This window comes from Leptosomus discolor, chromosome 20 (genome assembly GCF_034619465.1).
Source record: "Leptosomus discolor isolate bLepDis1 chromosome 20, bLepDis1.hap2, whole genome shotgun sequence".
Lineage (NCBI taxonomy): Eukaryota > Metazoa > Chordata > Aves > Leptosomiformes > Leptosomidae > Leptosomus > Leptosomus discolor.
The window spans coordinates 5435196-5455828 of NC_141410.1; the positions used below are offsets into that span (position 1 = coordinate 5435196).

The window sequence follows — 20633 nt, forward strand, 5'->3', positions numbered from 1 at the left end:
TGAGGAGCTACCACTGACACATCCCTTGCGTGAGGCCTTGAGCAAAACACATTATTTCTACTGAAGCAAACACCTAGAAGCAACAATGCCATTTACTGAGGCACTGTGTATAATTAAACCCAACTTTGCTTCCATTACTGACAGCAACATTAAAAGATTACTTATTTTCTCCCTTGTAATGTGCGAACAATAGATTTTACTTGTCTGCAAAGAACTCACAGACTGACAGAGGCTGTACAAACGTTACATACTGCTCTGGAAGACATTAAGTAGGTGGGAAGCAACACTGCAGTGTACATCTGAAGGCGTCACTCAAAGAGGCACCGAGCACCTCAGCCACACCTGAGCTTGGCCCACGCAGCAGATGTCATCATAGGAAGGTACGGTGTCAGGGAGAAAGGAGCAGCCCTGGGTAGTTCAGCAGAGGCATAAAAAGCGAAGGACACGTGCTGAGCAACGGTGTGGTGTGCGCACCGAGATAACGATGAAACGCAGTGCCTCGACGCAATATAGATCGCTCCGCTGGGCTGGGGCTATGGAATGCACAGCTGGAAACATCCAGGGCATTGTAAGAGCACTGGGATAATACAGAAGCCTCCCTCATTGCAGAGTGCAGTTTTAATTAAAAAATTGGCCGTATAAAATTCTGAGGTCCTAGTCTGCTGTTTTCAGTAAACCACCTCTTTAAATTAACAGAAATCACAGATATTATAGGATTCAGATTTTCAAAATAAAAACAAGAAGGAATGATCTTAGAGGAGAAAAAAAATTAGCACATTAGAAGGGCCACACTGTAGCTTACCAATATTCTCCATGCTTCATAATATCATCCTCCCAAAGAACTACCATTACTATTTGTTTGTTCACTGAGAATATTCCTGAGTGTGTTCAAAGCACTTTTGTTTCCATTCCCTCTCCCCAAAGCAGGAATTCCCTCATAATTACCAAACAGAACAGTCCTCATGCTCAAACGATGTACTACAGGCAACAATCCAAGGAAATACTAGTTCTCCCTAAGATGGTGATTTCAGGAAACTTCCTTTTGCAAAGCTGCCAGTTTCACTAAGTAAAAAAAAAAAAAAAACCAAACAAAAAAAAACACCAAAGAAAACAGACTTTAATTTTAGAATTCTTCAGTACTTTGCAGGCCTGGACAAAGCCCCTCAAAAATCTTTAGCAGCCTCAACACTTTAAGCCAGGAGCCACAGCAAAGGTGTTCAGCCCCTCCCCTTCAAACATCCGACTGAGATCTGCGACCCAATCTAGAATTTTAAAAATTTCAGGTTTCTCATTTTAATGGAGTTAAATGTCCCCATTCTAAAGGGGGTTTGCACGCTAGAAATCATGAATGCACCATTGTTTACACTGCTGTACTCAGACTGCCCCTGTTTGACAGTTCTGTTTGCACTCTGCAGCTATGCCAACCCAGCAAGCACATTTTTCCCTGTTTCTATGTTTGTACCGCTTCGTGCGCTCTGGCTGGAGTCAGCTGCCTGTCTTTTTAAACAGAGGCAGCTGCCAATGCAGATGTTCCAACGAGTACGTGCAACACGTGCTCCAAGCAAAGCGGCAACTTCCTAAAAACTGGAAGGATCAGAGCTCCATTTTTAAAGCAGCCTCAAAACACACCAGCCCCACCGAGACGTGCGAGGGACAGGGTCTCACCCACCACTTTTAGATATTCCAGTGCCCCCCTCGCCCACCAGCTCATTCGCAGGAAAAGGTCAATATAAGCGCCTCGCTGCTCCCCTTCACTACGCTGGTTCTCCGGCTCTGTCTGGTCAGGAATTTCACGCTTCGTTTTAACTCGCAGTGTTTGTGTGGGGCTCGCCACTGCCTTTGGAGAGCTCCACTGGAGGACGAAGCTTTCCGTGGCCGGACGTGCACATCTAAGTCACATCGTAAAGTTTGTTCCTCTCTTTACTACGCAGTGGCATGAAGTTGGATAGATTATAACTTGCTTTTCCACACTAGGCTCTAACAGGCGTAAATTGCCACTGGAATTACGGAAAACTCCTCCAGGCCCGCTCCAGATTGTTTCCATTGGAGCGGGCACCAGGGCGGGAGAGACAAACACTCCCCCCCCCACCCCGGCCCGCTGACAGGAGGCTGGAGCTGCGGGCTACGGCGCCGGGGGCGTCCCGGCCCTTCCTCTGCCGGCAGCGGCGGCCCGGAGCCAGCGGGGAGGCCCGGAGCCAGCGGGGGGAAGGCCCAGCTCCGCGGCGGCGGGGCGGGCCGGGGCTGCCGGCCAAGCGCCTCCTCAGGAGGGGGGCGGTGAGACCGGGCTGTCGCAAAGCGCCGCAAAGCACGGCGGGGCTGCCGCACGGCGGCGGCGCTTCCGATCGGCGGCGATGGTGGCTTGAGAGTCGCAGCGCCGCGGCGGGATCGGGACCGGGGCGGGGGGGGGGGGGGGGGGGCGGCGCCGAGGCCGCGGGACGGGACGGGACTCCCGCGCCGCCCCGCCGCCGCCGCCCATGTGGCTGCAGCAGCGGCTGAAGGGGCTGCCGGGGCTGCTCTCCAGCAGCTGGGCGCGGCGGCTGCTGCTGCTGCTGGCGCTCCTGCTCGTCGCCTACTGGTACCTGGGGGCGGTGCGGGCGCGGCGGGGCGCGGGGCGGGGGGCCGAGCCCCGCGGCGCCGCCGCCCTCTGCCTGCAGGCGGCCACGGGCGCCTGGCGGGCGCAGGCCGAGCGCGGCGATGCGCTGCCGCTGCCGGAGGAGGCGGCGGCCGGGGGCGGCGGCGGCGGCGGCGGCGGGCCGGGGCTGGGGCCGGGGCCGAGCCTGGCGCTGGCGGGTAACGGCTTCCTGCTGCTGGACGTGGCCGCCGGTCGCCTCTGGGTGTCGGCGGCGGGATCCGGCGGCGGCCCGGCGCTCGCCACCGAGTACCCGGCGCTGGTGCGGCTGAGGGCGCTGGGCGGGCGCGGCGAGGCGCGGGCGGCGCTGGCGGCTCTGCGGGACGGCGCCGTGCGGCGGGTGCGGTGCGTCCAGACGGGGCCCGGGGCGGGCGCCGGGGACTGCGTGACGGTGCGGGAGGAGGTGGTGGCCCACCGGAGCCGGCCGCACCTCTACCTGCAGCGCATCCGCATCGCCAACCCCACCGAGCGGGTGGCCGCCTTCGAGGCCTCGGCCCCGGCTTCCGCGCCCTCGCTGGGCGGCCGCTTTGCCACCAGCCTGGAGAAGGTGGAGGAGCGGCAGTTCCTGCTCTCCTCCGGTCGCCTGCTGCTGGCCGGGAGCCCCAAGGTGGTGCTTATGGTGGTGGCTGCCAAGAAGCTCGTGAGCCGGGTGCAGGTGGCACCCAAATCTCACTTCGACGAAACCGTGCTCTCTGTGGTGTACACCTCCGAGCCCATTGAAGTCTCCAGGCTGGAGGAGACCTTCAGCAAGCTGAGGGAGTCGGCCAAGAAAGAGATGCTGGAGGTGATGCAGATGGGGGTGGAAGATCTTTTCCAGGAGCACCAACAGACCTGGTCTGATCTGTTCATTTCAGGTAAGGAAAGGGATGCTCAAATTCCAAAGGGTTGCTTTAGAGGGCAGCTGACAGGTCAGAGACCTGGGTGCTGTAAGGTCTCCAGATGCTCCACTCTTCCTGACGCGTTTCTCTCAAGGGAAATGTCATGGGATAATAAAATGTTATGGGATAATAAAACAACATTCCTGGTTTGGAACCCAACCTATTTTACAAAAGTGGAATACTCCTTACTGCACGAAGGAAATGATAGAAGAACATTTCTAATCATAACTCCGGATGTGCTGACTTTCAGGTCTTCAGGAACTTTACTGATTTGCCCAGCATGTCAGCTCTGAGTTGGAGATAAAGTTGACCTCTGGTGACAGTATAAAGGACAGATTTCTTTGTGGAAGTTAAGGACTGTCCCACAAGGATTCTTTTTCTTAAGATTTCAATGGCCTCGCATAAAAGAGTAGCTGCCCAAGTAATGTAGAACTTGCTGGTTTATAGCCAGCAAAAAGATAGATGTTCCTTTGACAGATGATTCTTGTGGAGTCAGGGTGACAGTTCCATGAGGCATCTGTATATCAAAGTAGCTTTGCCTTTAGTGGGAGCTTGGCTTTCAAACTCCAAGTAGCAAAGAGAGCGTCTAAGAAAATACAAGGAAAAATTTCACTTCGGTGTTTTGTAGGCAAAGGTTTCTTAGCTGTTCTAAAGAAAGCCTGTCTATTGAATGACAACGTGCACGTTTGACCCTCATTTTCTCCTAGTTAATGTCATGTTCTTGTGTGATCCTCTGACTCTTGGTTGTTTTCTTTTATTACAGGGGTTGAAATGAGAAAGATCACGGATTTGCATACACCATCCAGTGAGACTGTTAACATGACCCTCTACTATGTGCTGTCGAGCATGCCAGCTCCTCTGCTGGATCCACTCATCAGTGGTGAGGACAGAGAAAAAATGGAAGCCAGCTTGAACTATGCTGACCACTGCTTCAGTGGCCACGCGACCATGCATGCAGAGAACCTGTGGCCAGCAAAGCTGACCAGTGTCTCCCAGATCTTGCAGCTCTCAGACCTGTGGAAGCTAACTCTCCAGAAGCGGGGATGCAAGGGTCTCGTGGCGGCTGGAGTCCATGGACTTATGCAGGGAATGGTGCTTAGTTTTGGGGGTCTGCAGTTCACAGAAAACCATCTTCAGTTTCAGGCTGACCCTGATGTACTTCATAACAGCTATTCCTTACGTGGGATCCATTACAATAAGGACTTGATTAATCTAGCTGTTCTGCTGGATGCTGAAGGAAAGCCCTTCCTGCATGTGTCTGTGAAATTCCAAGACAAGCCAGTTAGACTCTATGCGTGTGAGGCAGGCTGTATGAATGAGCCTGTGGAGCTGACCTCAGAGGCACGAGGTCATACGTTCCCCGTCATGGTGACTCAGCCCATCACGCCACTGCTTTATATATCGACAGATTTGGTCCACTTGCAGGACCTGAGACACACACTCCATCTAAAAGCTATTCTGGCTCATGAGGAACACATGGCCAAGCAGTACCCAGGCTTACCCTTCCTGTTCTGGTTCAGCGTGGCCTCATTAATCACGTTGTTTCACTTGTTTCTGTTCAAACTCATCTACAACGAATATTGCGGGCCAGGAGCCAAGCCGCTCTTCAGGAGTAAGGTATAAGGCTGCTGCTTTTGGCTGCTGTCCACTGCGTGTTGTCAACCTGATTTTGTGTCGGCTGTGCCTAGGGAGGTTCTGTCTTGGACTGTGAGGTTCTGTCTTGGACTGTGAGGGTTTTCAGTCTCTCTTGCAACAAGTGGTCTGTGACCTCTTCTTGCAAGAAGTAGGATTAGGGCAGGGATTGGAGCGGTAGGGCTCACAAACATTGGAAAAGATAAATCCATTGTCTGTCCTTCTTAAACATTTGTAAGGCTGCCGATCAAGGCAGACACAGCTTTTCTGTCCCTTTTCCACACACGGGTGTAGGACATTGCTTGCGTTTAAGCCAACAGTGGCAGCTGTGTCACCAGATGATGTTTTTTTGTTCCACAGTACCCGAATGCTTGTGAAAGAGCTGCTATACTTGTCTTTACCACTGTGTGGGAGATGTGCACCCTCGTCTGCCTGGTTTGAACGTGTAATGTCATACAAGAACACACAAATGCAAGCTAGTGTTCTTAGGTGAAAGTGCTGACTTGTTGGGACTACTGGTCGTAAGTTTATAGACACTGCAGTCCTCCGTCAGACCACATTTACCACCATCATTTTGGGAAGGTGCTGAGTTCGTGTTTCTCCCATTCAGACAACATACATAGCTATGTTAAGAAAAGTACTGAGTGCTTTTTACTGTGAGTTGGGGGTTCTGACTTAAAGCTCTACTGCATCTCGCTTTGGTGTAAAGAATTTGAAATTCTTGTTTTGAGTTGCCTTAGAAAACTTAGTTGCTAGTAAAAACTTAGCACAGAATAGACAGTAGATGGTGATTTCTGCTCTTAGTACTGGTACTTTCTGGTTGCGTGTTGATACGGAGTGGAAATGAAAGAGAAGGCTGGATTTGCTGTGTGAGCTAGCCGTATTGCTTAGAGGCATCCCTCCTCAGGGTTGAACAGAGTAAAATGTAGCTGGTGTTTTTGAAAAAAAAGTAAAAAAGGAAATAAAAAAGGACATAATTAAATGGAGCTGTCAGAGGAAAAGTTCTAGCTTTAGATTGACCTGTTTTTCCAAATTATAAAAGCAGATTCAGTTTTGGATAGCTAAGGCTGGCCAGAAGGTACTGGACTAAACAGTCGGTACGTAAGAGGTGGTTACAGTGAGTTGGCAACTTTCCTCTCAGCTCACTGGCTCTGTAATGTAGAGCATGGAGGTCAGGCAGGTCTGAGTACCTGTCATCTGTTGAAAGAATGAGAGTGGAAGGTGCTCGCAGCTGGACAAACTAACCTAGGACGAGGTAGGATAGATACGTGTATCAGGGACAACTGCAGTTACAAGCCTGTGGTCATGATCAAAACCTTAGTGCAAAAGGAGGAAGTGGTCAGGAAGTGTTTCAGTTACTGTGTACACAGCTGTGCCCTGACATGCACCCTGAGAGATGTCCTTGAAATTATAAAATTACGTCCTGTTTTCACTGCTGTCTATCTGGTTGCCTTTGTCATCTACAAGACTTGCCTTCTGCTTTTTACAAAATGACTTGTTAACCGTTACTACAGGTAACTGTCCCTGACACTGTTCCCTGAAATGCCGAGAAGCTTCACAGCTACACACCAGGGCTGACGTAACACCTCTTCGTTCTTGACGCTGCAAAAAGCCTTGCAGTGTACAGCAAACCCGTCTGTTGCCTCATCTTAACTGGACCTGTGTAACATGAAGATGGTGCAGAACTTGATTCCAGAAACAGGGATGAAGTGGAAGCCAGCTGAAGTTCAAAATCTCTGTAGCAGTAAGCAAGGTTAATGGTGTTGAAAAAACATCGTGTTTCATTAATTGAATGGGAACGTCCCAGTGTCCAAGTGAACTTAGTCCTGCTTTCAGCCTCCATTTGCACAAGACATCTGACAATTTTGCAGCTGAGAACAAGGACCTTTTGAAAGCAACAATCCCTTTGTGCCTTGTTAAGAGAGGAATCTGAGACTTGGAAGGTGTGGTTATTCAAGAGTTTATCCCAGAAGGTTGTGTAACAGATGTTTCTTTTTCCTTGTAAGCTGTTCAGTTCCCTAAGAGTAATCCATTTGGTGAAAATACTTGAAGATATACTAAGTACTTTGATATTTTGATTTGTTTTTTAATTTTACAGGAAAAGAAAGAATGATGATTTCCTTCAGAGAGTTAACTAGAAAAACCTTAGTCTTAACTTCCTTTCTGGTATACGTTTTTTAATTTATTGCCTGGGGGGAGGATGTTAATTTTGCCTCCACTTCAGTAAAGAATCAGTCAATTGAACTGTAGGTATCTAAGTGCTGGTAACTGGTTTTTCAGCCTTTATGACTGTAGAGTGCAAAACCAATTTAATGAAATTGTTTTCTGGATTTACACTTGGAAATGCTGATCTGCAGGTTTCCTATTCTAAGCATATTGAGACTTTGTGCATTGATTTGTTTTGGCTATGGGGGGAGACATCCTGTGATTTAAAGGTTGTTTGGTTTTAAAATACCAAAGCTGTTGTTTCTAAATAAATACCTTTCAGTCTAATCTGATCACTAAAGTGTGGTTGGTTGGTTTTTTGGTTTGGGTTTTTGTTTTGTTTTGTTTTCTGATCTGTGTTCTCTCCTCCCCTTGCTCCCCCACCCAGTTAAAACAAGCAGAGCCTTATTTTACATCTGTGGCCAGTATTGACTACAAAAGTGCTTGGATTAAAAGGAAATGCAGTGTCGAAAATAATACATAAATGGATTTAAGCTGGTAACAGACAATTTGGAAGGCACAATAAGAGACAAACACACAGGGTGGTGCTAATCTCCATTTCCCTGGCTCTCTTCTGTCTTGAGGCATGCAGGCCAAGCTTTAGTTTGAAGAACACAGAAACAAACCCAGGGAAGAATCAAGTAGCAGATTTAATGGCCATCCAGCAAGTAATGAATTTGGCACATTTGATGCTCCCAATGAAAAGCTAGGGCAGGATTTAACTTTGAATTTTGAAATAGGTTATTGTCTAGTTTCAGATGAAAAACCTCCCTCAAAAGTAGATTTCGGTGTCTGTTACTTACCTGCAGAGCTTTCTACTTACTAATTGGTCTAGCGTAGTTCCTACCCTACAGAGGAATAAAGACAGGGAGGCAGTGGAATATGCTGTAAATTGTATCCTGAGTACACTGTGTATTGACAGAGATACTAGCTATTGTGGTTTAACAGAACATACCAAAAGTTCCCGCTCTTTCTTTCTGAAGTTCCATGAGCTGCTTAGTTTCTGTGAAGCACCTGGCTTGAAGATGATAAGAGCTTCCAGGGTGCTGTTTCCAAGCCACCACGGTATCAGCTGGAGGCTGAGCCTCTTGGTGTTCACTTGCAGAACTGCCAACATACGATGTCCACTGACTCCAAGAAAGATATTTCAGCCTATTTAGACTAGACCTGGAAAATACGGGTAAGCAATCATTTCAGAAAGCAGGAGTGGAACAACAAAATATGATTCTTATGAGTGTTCCCCCCATATCATAAAAGAACTGCTTCAGAATTCCTTTACAAAGAAGAAAGGGAAATAGAACAGGGTTTCTCTGTTTACAGCATGCAAGATAGCAGAAGGTTATCTTTGAGAAATCGCAGAAATGCTTAAAAAAACCAAAACAAAATTCCGTGTTTACAAGCACACCCAGAAACCAGGAAAGTTGAAATAGTAACAGAACATTGAAAATTTATACTTAATTTTTAGTTGGTATTTGGTGATAACGGCATGGAAGTTAAACTGAAAAGCGTAGTATGTTGTTTAGCTTGCAAATTCAGACATTAAGAAGAGAGCCAACTGATGAAAAAAAATTTTAGAATCTCAGTTCTGCGTTTAGTTAATCCTGATTTAGGCTTTTGTCAGATAATTACTTCAAGATGCTAGAACAGAGTTTGGTTGATTCCATTTGAAATTCAGAATGTGGCTTTCTCAAGTGCTATTGTTTGGGTAGGATAATGCATTCTTGAGAAGCAGACAAAACAGCAAAGCATTATGTATTTCTGCCTTCCACATATGTGCTCCAGGTGTCTTTCATCCAAATCAGTACCTACTGCTGAATGGAAGCGATGAAAATCAGGGATTCTGCTGCTTGTTAATACTGACCTCAAACAATAGATTTATTTCAGCTTGTTTGAAACCTCTAGTTTGGTCTGTGTGTACAGTGCAACTCTGGTTACAAAACTGGCATTAGGATATTTGATTCTGTTCTAATCTGTTTGCTTCCTAAGTGTGATCTGGCTTATGGGATAGAGATGTTTGTTTTTTAAATAACCAGTAACAGTTTTTCAGGTGAAGTGGAGGCAGATGGAAATGTGACAAAGGATGGAAAATTCCCATAGTAGAAGAAAAAAAAAGGAAGAAAGAGCCACAAGGGTGTGTTCATATCAAGTCATTGGTAATGAATTAGGACACTTTCTTTTATGGCAGCAGCTCTGTAGTGGTCTAAATGCCTGCTCTTTCCTATTAGTGAAAATGGTTTACCCTTTTTCATTAACAAGCTCACACTGCATGCTGATTTAGGGTGTAAAAATGCTCATTTGCAATGCTACAGGAACCCTGTTCTCTTCCACAGACGTGTTACTGATCTGACAATTAAGAGTAAACAGGAAAGAAAGGAAGTCTGGCTCACCGTGCTACACCAGTGTTTCTCCGTCATCATGGACAGCTGGTTCTTTGCATTGCTTGAAACATCTTCCACTTCAAAGTGATTACAGTTTGTTTTGTTGAAGAAGTATGGCATGCTAAAACACATGCAACTCGATCTAGAAAAGAAGGCACAGGTTTTCAGTCAGTACGAAGTCGTAGCTGCCATTCAGTCACAGAACAAACCAGAACAAAATAAAATTTCAAGCAATCAGGATCATACAATAATTAAGGTTAGAAAGGGGCTTCCAGAGATCGTCTAATCCAACCCCGCTGACATGTCTGAATCTATCACTGTCTGAACGTATCAGGCACTGTTGCTGCTGACATACCATCGACACTTGGAATAATTCATTTAACGTTTTCCTTCTGAAAACACCTTTGTGATGAACTTTCAAGGCAATGGGAAAGCAAACAGCTGCTACAGATAATATGCAACTTAGTTGGAATTTTTTTTTTTAACAAGTAGTTTTTATAGCCTGGATCCAAGGTCCATCTAAACTGGGGTTTTTTTTAGGCACATGTGCAGGTAAAAAATTGTTCCACAATTACACAAGTTTTCCATTGGTATCAGAATAGCACTGCATTTTAAGTCATGTGTTCCAGAGATAAATGCTAACATATAAAATGGCTTGCAGAGCAGAGCCTGCAGCATACAGCTAACCGGCATCATGCTTGGAGTCCTCTTTGCTGTGCTGACTCTGGCAGCTGCAGGTACGTACCCAATTTCAGCATTAGTTCTAAAGGAAAAATGAATTAAAATCTAACAGCAACTTTCTTTTTTTGAAGGGAAATTAGACATTCTGCAACAAAGCAGAAAGGGATACAGCATAGGCAGTTAATTAAAAGTTCTCTCAAAACAGTAACTAGGTGCTGCACTATTCTGTTCTTATTAGCATTCGACTAGCATTACTGCTCTCAGCCTTTAGCGAGTTCAAAGTTATTTTAATTAGCTTGAATACACTGAAATACAGTTAATCCACGTCAAATTGTTGCATTGGCTAAGAGCTGCATCTCAGCTGACACATGAGAATTTGATTAAGCCAACCTGATTTGATTATCTGCCAGAAAAGATGAAACTGTTCAAACAGGCTTTATACACCATTGGTCAGTTTTGACTGATGTCTGTATCTTCACTTCCATCACAGAACGGCAAGGGTTGGAAGGGACCTCTGGAGATCATTTAGTCCAACCTCCTGCTAAAGAAGGTTCACTTGAGCAGGTTACACAGGATGGCATCCAGGTGGGTTTTGAAATCACAGCCTATGTTTGTACTTTGCAATGCTCTGTACAAACACAGGCCACGTTTTTTAAAAAGCCCCTCCCTTACAGGAATTTTTTAAAACCTCCTACTTTCAAAACACACTTATCCTATTTTGTATGTCTTCTAGCCTTTGGCTGTGGGGTTCCTGCCTACCCACCCGCCATGTCTAGAGTTGTTGGAGGGCAAGATGCACGACCGTACAGCTGGCCCTGGCAGGTTTGTCATTTTGTGCTTTCCTTGGAACGATGAGGGTTGCGCTGTCCTCACCCAACATGGCTGAACAAAACCAGGTCTTACGTTTCACTTGGTGCATCTTGCCTGTCATGTCTTAGGTTTTGAATATTACATTCTGATCAATCCCAAGTTTCCAGTCTTTTTAAGAAAGCTCTGAATGTGTCACCTCTTGCTGGTTATGCAGGCTTTCCTGTTCTCTCAGTAGTCTTGGGCACTATCCCATATTTAAGCAAGATAACTGTGAAATTCAGAGGAGATACAATGCCTGCTGGAGCATTGTTGTACATGGAGTTCAAAAATAAATTTCTGAAGCTAATGCTCTATTTGGGCAGGCTTAGTGAGAGCTTTGGAAGAAACAACATTAAAAAAAATAATAAAATCAAGCTTTTGGATGATAGGGAAAGAGGGAAAACTTTTCTGTGGCCAGAAGCTGGAAACCTGTTGCTTAAAAGCCTCTGGGTATGGGAAGAAAGTGCAACAATGAAAAATCAGTAAGCAAAAATCTGAGCCTCACTTGATACGTTGATCCTAGGCCTCCCTTCAATACAACTCAAATGGCAAATGGCGTCACGTCTGCAGAGGAACCCTCATAGCAACCAACTGGGTGATGGCAGCTGCACACTGCATCAGGTAAACCGTGGAGTCAAAGTCTGTACCAGCAAGCAGTGCATGACCAGAGACAGAGGAAGCAAAACAGTATTAATGCCCCTTCTCCCTTTCCCAGTTAAGAGCTCTGAGTTTCGCATCATATCTTTTGATTATAACTAACAGTTCAGAAGAAGAAAGGCACCTTGTCTTAACATAAAAGTTGAGGGGAAAAACCCCCGCATGTAATTACCTGAATTATGTACTCTTCATTTTCTGTAAATAACTACAAACATCATTATGTTTTCAAGTTGCTATTAAAATTCAGCTGTGTTGCCCATTTCTGTAACATAGGTGGCAGTGAGATCCACAGATTAACTAATCAATCCACTCCCTGAAGAAACAATCACAAATATTTTGAATATACCAGTAATTTTCAGTAAGCTCTTCATATTATGGAGCAGTGTAACAAAGAAATGATCAGGTACAGCTATGCCCTTTTGTCATCAAAACTGTTTCAACAAGGACAACACCATTTTGGTTTGGTAGCATATGTCCTTAAATATGAACGTACAGTTCTTGCTTACCATAACACCAAGCTGTCGAAAATAACATAATATGAAATAAGAAGGATTTTCTGCATGTTATTATCATAAATCCTACATATTATATCTATCGTACAGTTGTTTATGAGCGAAGCTGTTTATCGTTGTCAAAAAAGCAGTCCAAATTGTTTACTGCATTGAAGAATACGAGCTGAATTCTGCAAAGATCGGAGGCATCTTGAGTTTGTTAATGAAGCCTTAAGCAGGAGTTGATAGGACGCCTTGGAGATGAAATGGTTACTAAGCCTAGTGCACAATGCTTCGTCCTTAGCAAATTGGACACTGTCTGTGCTCCAGACCAACCATGCATGTGATGTGAGATTACAGTCTTAAGGGTACTCTTACTGAATATCTCAGGTGGCAATGATGCAGATGTCTAAGCAGCAAGCCAGCAGCTGCATAACTGAGTGCTAGTCCTTTCCTTGCCCAGTTCTTCCAGGCAATACCGAGTATATCTTGGAAAATACAACCTGGCAGCTGTGGAAGAAGGATCAATTGCACTTTCTCCAGAAAAAAATCATTGTCAATGAGAACTGGAATCCACAGAAAGTTTCAAATGGGTAAGTTGGTGACAAGTATTTTTCCAGTTATTAGATGCAGGGCAAAAATCAAACTGCCTGAATCCAACCCACCCTGAGTTGTGGCAGCTAAATGTGTAAGTGTTTAGAGCCTCCTGTTACGGCTTGCAGTGGTACTTCTAAATGTTTGCTCATAGATGAGAGTTGAGCCTCCAGTTTGTACCTTTCCCCCAAAGAGAGGATGAAGAACTGTCAGTATTAATCACTTATTGATTAATTGTTTTTTCTGATGCCATTGTGCATGTTCATGCTTGGGTGGGCAGCTGTTCAATGCAATGATTTCTTTTGTACAGTGGAAGGGAACAAATTAATTTACACAACACTCTCTGAAGCTCTTCTATGAGCAGCATGAACACCGAGTATTATTGATCAATGGTATTAATATCTTTGTTGCTGAAGGACTCCTATGTCCTGCTGCAGGCTAAGGGCATTAGCAAAGAAAGCCCCTCAGTTTCTAGGTCCTTGCAGTTGCTCCTAATACATGCTTGGTTTTGGTGAAAAGAACCTCTGAAAGGCAATTTCCAGAAAGCTTCCAGGAGGAAAGCGGACAGTTCTGCAGGGAACAGTCTTCCAGTTCATGGATTTCCCCATTGCTTTGAAGGTGGAGGAATCTCTACTGCTTATGTACTGGCCTCCTTTCTCCCTTGTATCTGTTTTGAACAGCCCACATGCTGTATAACTGCTAAGGATTCATGCTATTGTGTCTTAATCTATTTGCAAACCTCTTCATCCCTTCCTCACTCTCAAATATGTACGTATGACCACAGGTATGACATCGCTTTGATCAAACTCACTGAACATGTCACCTTAAGTGACCACATTAAGCTGGCCTGCCTCCCTCCCACACAAAGCACCCTATCATCCAACACTGCCTGCTATGTGACAGGATGGGGGCTACTGCAAAGTAAGTACTTGGACATTCGCAAAATTGTGTGACAAAATCTTTCAGCACTGCCTTTTCCTATGAGATTGATTGGGAAAAGGCTGTTGATGGTGCTCAGGACCCCCTCAACCTCAATGCGGTGAGGTAGTTTATCAGGCCCCAGTTCACTCACACAGTATGGTTTTTCCCTGCCGTTCAAGATAATTTTGCTTGTAATGGGGCTAGTAATGCACTAGAGGGCCCTGTACTGAGCTTTTAGAAGCCATTGTAACACAAATGTTTAATAGTGTGCAGACTGGTAAATTTGCTAATCCTAACACAACCCCACTGCATAACTGAAAAGACACATAAGAGAATAGAAGTAAAGTGAAGAAAATCTCAGAAATGTCAGCTTGGCTGAAGAGGCAATCCACAGAGTGATAAGTAAACTGCAAACTCCTGAACAAAAAGCAGCCCTTTATTTGCCTAACAACAAGACTTTTTTTAATGGAAAACAAATTATTAGTAAGTTAAGGCCTTTTTGAGAGAGAGAGAGAAAAGAATAGAGCTAAGGAATGGATTATACAGCTTCTCCTTTAATACAGCCCCCATAGAGTTTCTTACCTGGAGGGATAGTACCCAGATTCTGGGAGGAACTTAACAATGACATTTTATTCTTTCTTCAGTGCCAGTTGGTACCATGACTCCTTTGTTTCTGTTCCCTCCCAGCAAATGGAGCTCTTCCAGATGTCCTGCAGCAAGGCCTTTTGCTGGTTGTAGATTATGCAACTTGTTCCAAGCTGAGCTGGTGGGGAAGCACAGTGAAACCCAACATGGTCTGTGCTGGTGGGGATGGAGTCACCGCCAGTTGTAGTGTGAGTCCAGAGAACACTGCTCTTAGGGCTTGGTTTCAGACATAAACTGGCCTGATAGGAAGGAAGGCTTACCAAAAAACCCAAGGAGGAGCTATTCACGCTGTGACTGCCATTAACTATGTTCTCCCTTCCTCCCAGGCAGACTCTGGTGGCCCACTGAACTGCCAAGGTGCTGATGGCAGGTGGGAAGTGCACGGTGTCGTCAGCTTTGGCTATGCTCTTGGCTGCAACTATTATCAAAAGCCTTCTGTCTTCTCTCGGGTCTCTGCTTTCTCTGCTGGATCCAGCAGGTAAGGTTCTAGGCATTGCTGTGAGAGAACACAGACACTTGGCTGTTTTGGAAATCTCTAATGGAGATTTCTGCTGCCTACTCAGGGAGCTGTATCACTTTTGATTCCAATGCTGCTTTACATACAAGTAACCTCTGTAGACAAGCCCTTACCAGTGCAAAAGCAGTCTCTGCAGCAAAAATAAAGTACCCGCTTCTTAAATAGTCATCCAAATTATTTTCACTTTTAAATAAGTCTTGATGTTTAGGAATGCATTTTCCCTTCATTCTAGACCTACATTTATAGTCATAAAGATTTTACTGGTATAACTCCAGAAGTGATTACTCGAATTTGTATTCATCAATAACACTGATTGTTGCAATTGCATCCTAGAAGGCAGCGCATGCTGCTCAAGTCTGAAACATCAATTATTTTTCTAATTTAATATAAACTTTGATCTAAAATGTAACTGAGAAGCAAAAATATTTTTTCAATTATTTAAATCCTGCATCTTGGATGCAACATATACTACTCACAAATTCCTGGGTCTCATGATCTGGTTTTTCACCTGTTTTACATTTTTTGTAGGTTATGGCAACCAACTAATCCAAAGAGAACTGGATGATAGATGCCAAGAAGGAAAACAGTCTGAATAAAGTCATAATCGTGACACCTTTGATCACAAAGAGCTGGAAAATGACGCTTTTAACAACAAAAGTATTATACCTAACCGTACTGCAATAAACACAATCTTTTGCAAAATGAAAGAAAAACATGTGTCCCTGTCACTTCTTCCCGTGTACTGTCAGGACCAGAGCCTGTATTTAGTGATAATGCTGGAGACCTTTTGCAGCCTTTCCCCTGCCTTGGGCTGGAGCTTGCTACCCTCACCTGGGGGAAGATGTGAGCCTGCTGTGAAGAGGCTGGGCAGCAGGAAGAGTTAGCGAGCCACAGGAACAACTCCGGGGGGTAGAGGGTGAGAAAGCGAGGCACTGGCAGGGCTGAAGGCAGCAGGCAGCTGTGGGGACCCCTGAGTCTGCGAGCGGGACTCACCAGAGCAAGCAGCGGTGATGCCCAGTGGGAAGGCAGCACGCGGGCGAGCAGGTCCACGCAGGTGAGTGCTGCAAAATGCTTTTACAGCGAGGTTTTTAGCACCCTGTGGTCTTGAGAGCTAGCAAGGGGAAGGGTAAAATCCAGCAGTGAGTGCCAGCAGCATCCCTGCAGACCCATCTCCTTCATGTCGCCATTGCTCGTTTTTAAGTTGCCGGGTGAAGACCTCTGAACTGCCGCCATCAGCCGACACACAGACACAAATGGGGATTTTTCACAAAGCACAAGCAGAATCACCACCTTTTAGCCTGGTACTAAATCAAAGCCCCTATTTATATTTCTTTCATTGTAATAAAAGGCGGGCAGTACAAAATCAAGGTGGAATTTTGTTATGTTTTTCTTCTCCCTCCTGGCACACCTTCAGGTGGATTCAAGAGTAAAACGATTAATTAAAAAAGGGGGACAAGTGACTCAAAGGTAAGCAGTAGACAGAGTAAGGAAAAGATTAGAAGTTTGTTATGAGAACAGAAATGCATCTGGGTTCAAAGACAAATTTTTCTAGGCTTGTGGTTCCTTTCAGTCAGAAATTTTGCAGTTGCAACCTTTGGATTGAAAAAAAGTTTTTTTTTTTTTTAATTTAAAGATAAATTGTATTATTGTATTATTGTCATCTTTGGGGACTTTACTTTTATTACTTTTCTTCCACTTTACAACCATTAACCACCACTTGGCTGCAAAGAGTCCAGCAGAACCTTGTTTTGCCTAGTATCAGCCTGTGCTGAGAAATAGCAGGCTTTATTGGGTTTTTGTTTATCTTATTAAAAATGTAATTTCACCTATCTGAAAGAGCAGGGGATTGGAGGAGGGCTTTTTTTCAATCGCCTCCACTATGCAGAGGAAAAGAAAAAGGAAAAAAAAAAGACTGAGCTGAAAGCAACCCAGTCCCCGGTTTGTTCTTTATCAGTGGAAATAAGGGTTGCTCAGTTATTCAGGAGTCGCCAGCTTCAGCATAACACCCTGAGTTGTTTTCGTGAGTGTCATCAATGTAAGATTGTAAATGATTGATAGTTCTGAAAATGAAAATCGTTAGAGGTTACTTTGCTGTGTGGAGCATGGATGTCAATTATGTGCAGCATGAAAGGGCAGAAAAGGTAATTGTGAAGCTCAAACAGTAAAAATTGGATATGCACATGCTTCTGTAAAGCTGAAACAAAACTGAAATTTGATTAATTTTCCTTTTGAAATATTTAGACAGTATTGTGGAAACATCTGAGCTCATTTGAACTTATCAACACAATTTAGTCACCATCTGCAAATTCCTGTTAAGAACAAACTCTGAAAATTTGATTAAAAACATTCAACAGTTCCAGTTTGGAATAAGTAACCCATCTTCTCATGGGCTTTCTTAAGATTTGGATAGAAGTACCACTGAGAATAAAACCTACAGCAAATTATTTTATCAGTCTTACTACTCACAGAAAAACTGTGTGTTTTTGCAGCTCTGAATGTGTCATGGAAACAGTTTCTTTACTCACCTTTTCTTTTAAAATAAAAGGTCAGGTGGAACAAAATATAATATAATATGGCTTTCAATAACAGTCAGCTAGTGCATGTTCCTGCACTTTGCTTCAGAATGCATGTGAATTTTTAAGTCACTACTAGCCCCAGCTATGTTTTAGCAGCTGCAAGGAACACCCCAGGGATCAGAGGGATCAGATATCCACAGTCTTTGACATCCACAGTCTTTTTTTTTTTTTTTTTCTTAGATGTCCTCCCTCCTCCAATGCTGGTGGTAGAAAAACAGTTCAAAGGATTTTGTCAGCATGCATGGTCTCCCTCTGCAGCCTCCTTGGAGCCATTTCTTTTGATTTGAGCAATAGCTTGGAAACATGGAGAAACACAGGGGAAGCCCTTCAGGAACTTGCCTCCTGTGAAAACCTTTGGGCTGTTCGCCTCATCTATCTCCTGCAGGAAGAAAGACACAGCTGGCTGTTCCCAGCAGCAGACAAGAGGAATAGATCATTTCATGCTCAGCTATTGGGGAATTTAAACTCCCTCTGTAAGGCAAATGAAGCAGAACTGTATTGTGAGAATTGCCAATGCAAGGAGGAGAAAATCTCCATTTGTAGATTTTACATCATTGACATGAGACAAAAATTAAATAGCACAGGGAATAATGAAGCCAGGCAGGTGCTATCCAGAGCGATCTCTGAACTGCTGGAGCGTTTTAGTAGTCCCTATGAAGACCTCAAAGCTATGAAATACAATCCCGACTGGGCAGACGTAGTAGCTTTTAAACTCATCCTTCAAATAAGAGAAGCCATGCTTAAAGCTCATTTAATTCCAGCATCTACAAGCTTTCAAACAATATTACATCAATTTTTTGCCATTCTGAACTATGCGATCTTCTCATCAGAGAGCGTACATAAGTGCTGGATGGATAATGTCAATCTATCACTTCATCTCACCCACTATGAAGGAATCTCTTTTTTCATCCCAGTCCTAGGCTCAGATGAATTTGTGTCCATTGAAGCCTTGGTAAAGGAACTGTATTATGCACAGAGCTGCCTCCTGCAGAAGGGACAGGAAAAGCTCATCAAGAAATCTAAAGAAATCCTGTCCACGATGAGCCTTAAGATCAGTCTGTTAGCGATAGCCTGTCTCATTTACCCCATAATCCTGATATCCTTCAAGAAAATGACAGATTGGATACACAATTATGCCAGGAACCTCAAGGAAAAGACAGAGGATTTAAAAAGGGAGAGGCGGCTAGCTGAGGACCTCTTACACCAGATGTTGCCAAAATCTGTGGCCAAGCAGCTAAGGAAATACCAAAAAGTTGAGGCAGAAAACTATGACCAGGTTAGCATACAGAAAGGATGTTGTCACCAAGCATAGAAAAGTATCCGCCTAAAAAAGCACCTACCTTGCCACTGTTTTGAAGAACCTGGTTTTGCACCCATAGTTGGATGGAAATCCAAATATCCACGATGGGTTTTAGAAAGAGCCGTGCATGAAGCACTTAGGCTGATGGGGAAGGAAGAAAAGCTGAAATTTCCAGAAGTGTTGCTTTAGATGTCAAAGATCCTATATTGGCAAGTTGTCATCTTTGGGTTTAAGAGCCTTCTCATGAGAGCCAGCCACTAGATCACGAGTACACAGGAGCAAGAAACGAGTTTCCTCCTTGTAAAATGGGAAGAATCCTGAAAAAAACACGTAGGACAAATCCCATCTGTACTTGTCAGTATGATTCTGTAAACATGACTGAGAGCATGGGGCTTAGAGAAGGACGAGAGGGATGGATGATCTCGTAGCCTCAAGCGCGTAACTCTAACGAAGCCCGTCAACACAAAAACAAGGGCAGAATTGGGCCAGGCACCCCTTTATTTGCAGCTCTGCCTCACAGCACGCGTGCTGCTGTCAGTGCCGAATTCAGCAGCTGTCCTGCATAGCCCACAGCCAAAATCCTCAAGCTACAGTAATTGCAATTCTAGTCACTCTTTTTCCCCTTGATGCTCCACTGCTTTCAGCTGTGAAACACAATAATAAATGTTTGCATTTAATTTGTAGGTGTCATTATCAAAACAGCAACCTGTAATTGCACAATTAATTATAATTCACAATAGTCATGACGTCAAAAGTAACTGAACCAAGGCAAGGGGTGAAAAGGTGGCTCTTCTGGATTAATTGGTATTGCCAAAGACAAGTGAAAGAACATTTTATTTTAAACACTGACACGGTTCAGGCAGCACAAAGAAGAAACAATTTGCCAACATCTATAACACACATTTCCCCTCCTCAATTCAGCTGTTATAGTTTCTGTTGTTTGTTCTTTTGTAAATCTGATTTTTTTAAAAAGTGAATTTCTCTGTAAATTACTTGATCATAACAAAGATAAACATAATTTGAAGAGAAATGAAATCCAGTTAATATTTCCTAATTTGAGTAGAGACAGCAGCTGAGTTTTTATTTTGCAGTTTGTTCGGATACCTAGTTTTGATCTCTACCACAGTTTAAATCACTTTAAAAGAAAAATCAGGATCTACTTCTATAAGTCATCTGTTGATTACTGCATTTGACTTTCAGTATCCCATCTAGCACAAGGTATTCAGAGAAGTACAGATGATAAACTGTGGACATAAGCATGACTTATCTCCAATGCAGAACCAGAACTTAATTTATGATTTTATCTACTCGGTTCTGCAACACCGGTTCTATGTGCAGCCTGTGCCTTAGGCTGTTCTGCTCAGAATTTCACAAGTCCCCAAACTTTTCAAAGGCTCTGCCACTGTTGCCCCGAGATCTTAGCTTCGCGCTTTTCTTCTCCCTGTACCAGGTGACTATCTTTTTCTCGGACATCGTGGGGTTCACAAGCATTGCTGCCTCCTGTACTCCCTTGCAAGTTGTTGAGATGCTCAACAATCTGTACGTCTGCTTTGACAGCAGGATTGAGTCTTACGACGTTTACAAGGTGAGTACAAACCTGCTGGCAAGGAATCTGGAAGCTGCTGAAGTCTTTCTTACTTTGTTCCCTGGTGAATACCAAATACACCAAGCCAGCTGGCT

General features: G+C 44.4%; 2 protein-coding genes across 2 annotated transcripts; both read left to right on the plus strand.

The window, feature by feature from the left end:
* Positions 1-2474: 2474 nt before the first annotated feature.
* Positions 2475-7637, plus strand: KIAA2013 (KIAA2013 ortholog). The gene is made up of 3 exons (XM_086476004.1): positions 2475-3483; positions 4271-5124; positions 6654-7637. Exons 1-3 carry the CDS (start codon positions 2475-2477, stop codon positions 6678-6680), a joined length of 1890 nt encoding a protein of 629 aa, XP_086332130.1. The 3' UTR covers positions 6681-7637.
* A 2779-nt stretch (positions 7638-10416) lies between these two features.
* LOC104350811 (chymotrypsin-like elastase family member 2A) lies at positions 10417-15623 on the plus strand. Its single transcript, XM_086476005.1, is given in 10 exon segments — positions 10417-10459; positions 11137-11225; positions 11776-11873; positions 12864-12945; positions 12947-12993; positions 13779-13915; positions 14603-14748; positions 14887-15019; positions 15022-15038; positions 15606-15623. Coding segments are annotated over 10 exon segments (810 nt in total).
* Positions 15624-20633: the final 5010 nt, after the last annotated feature.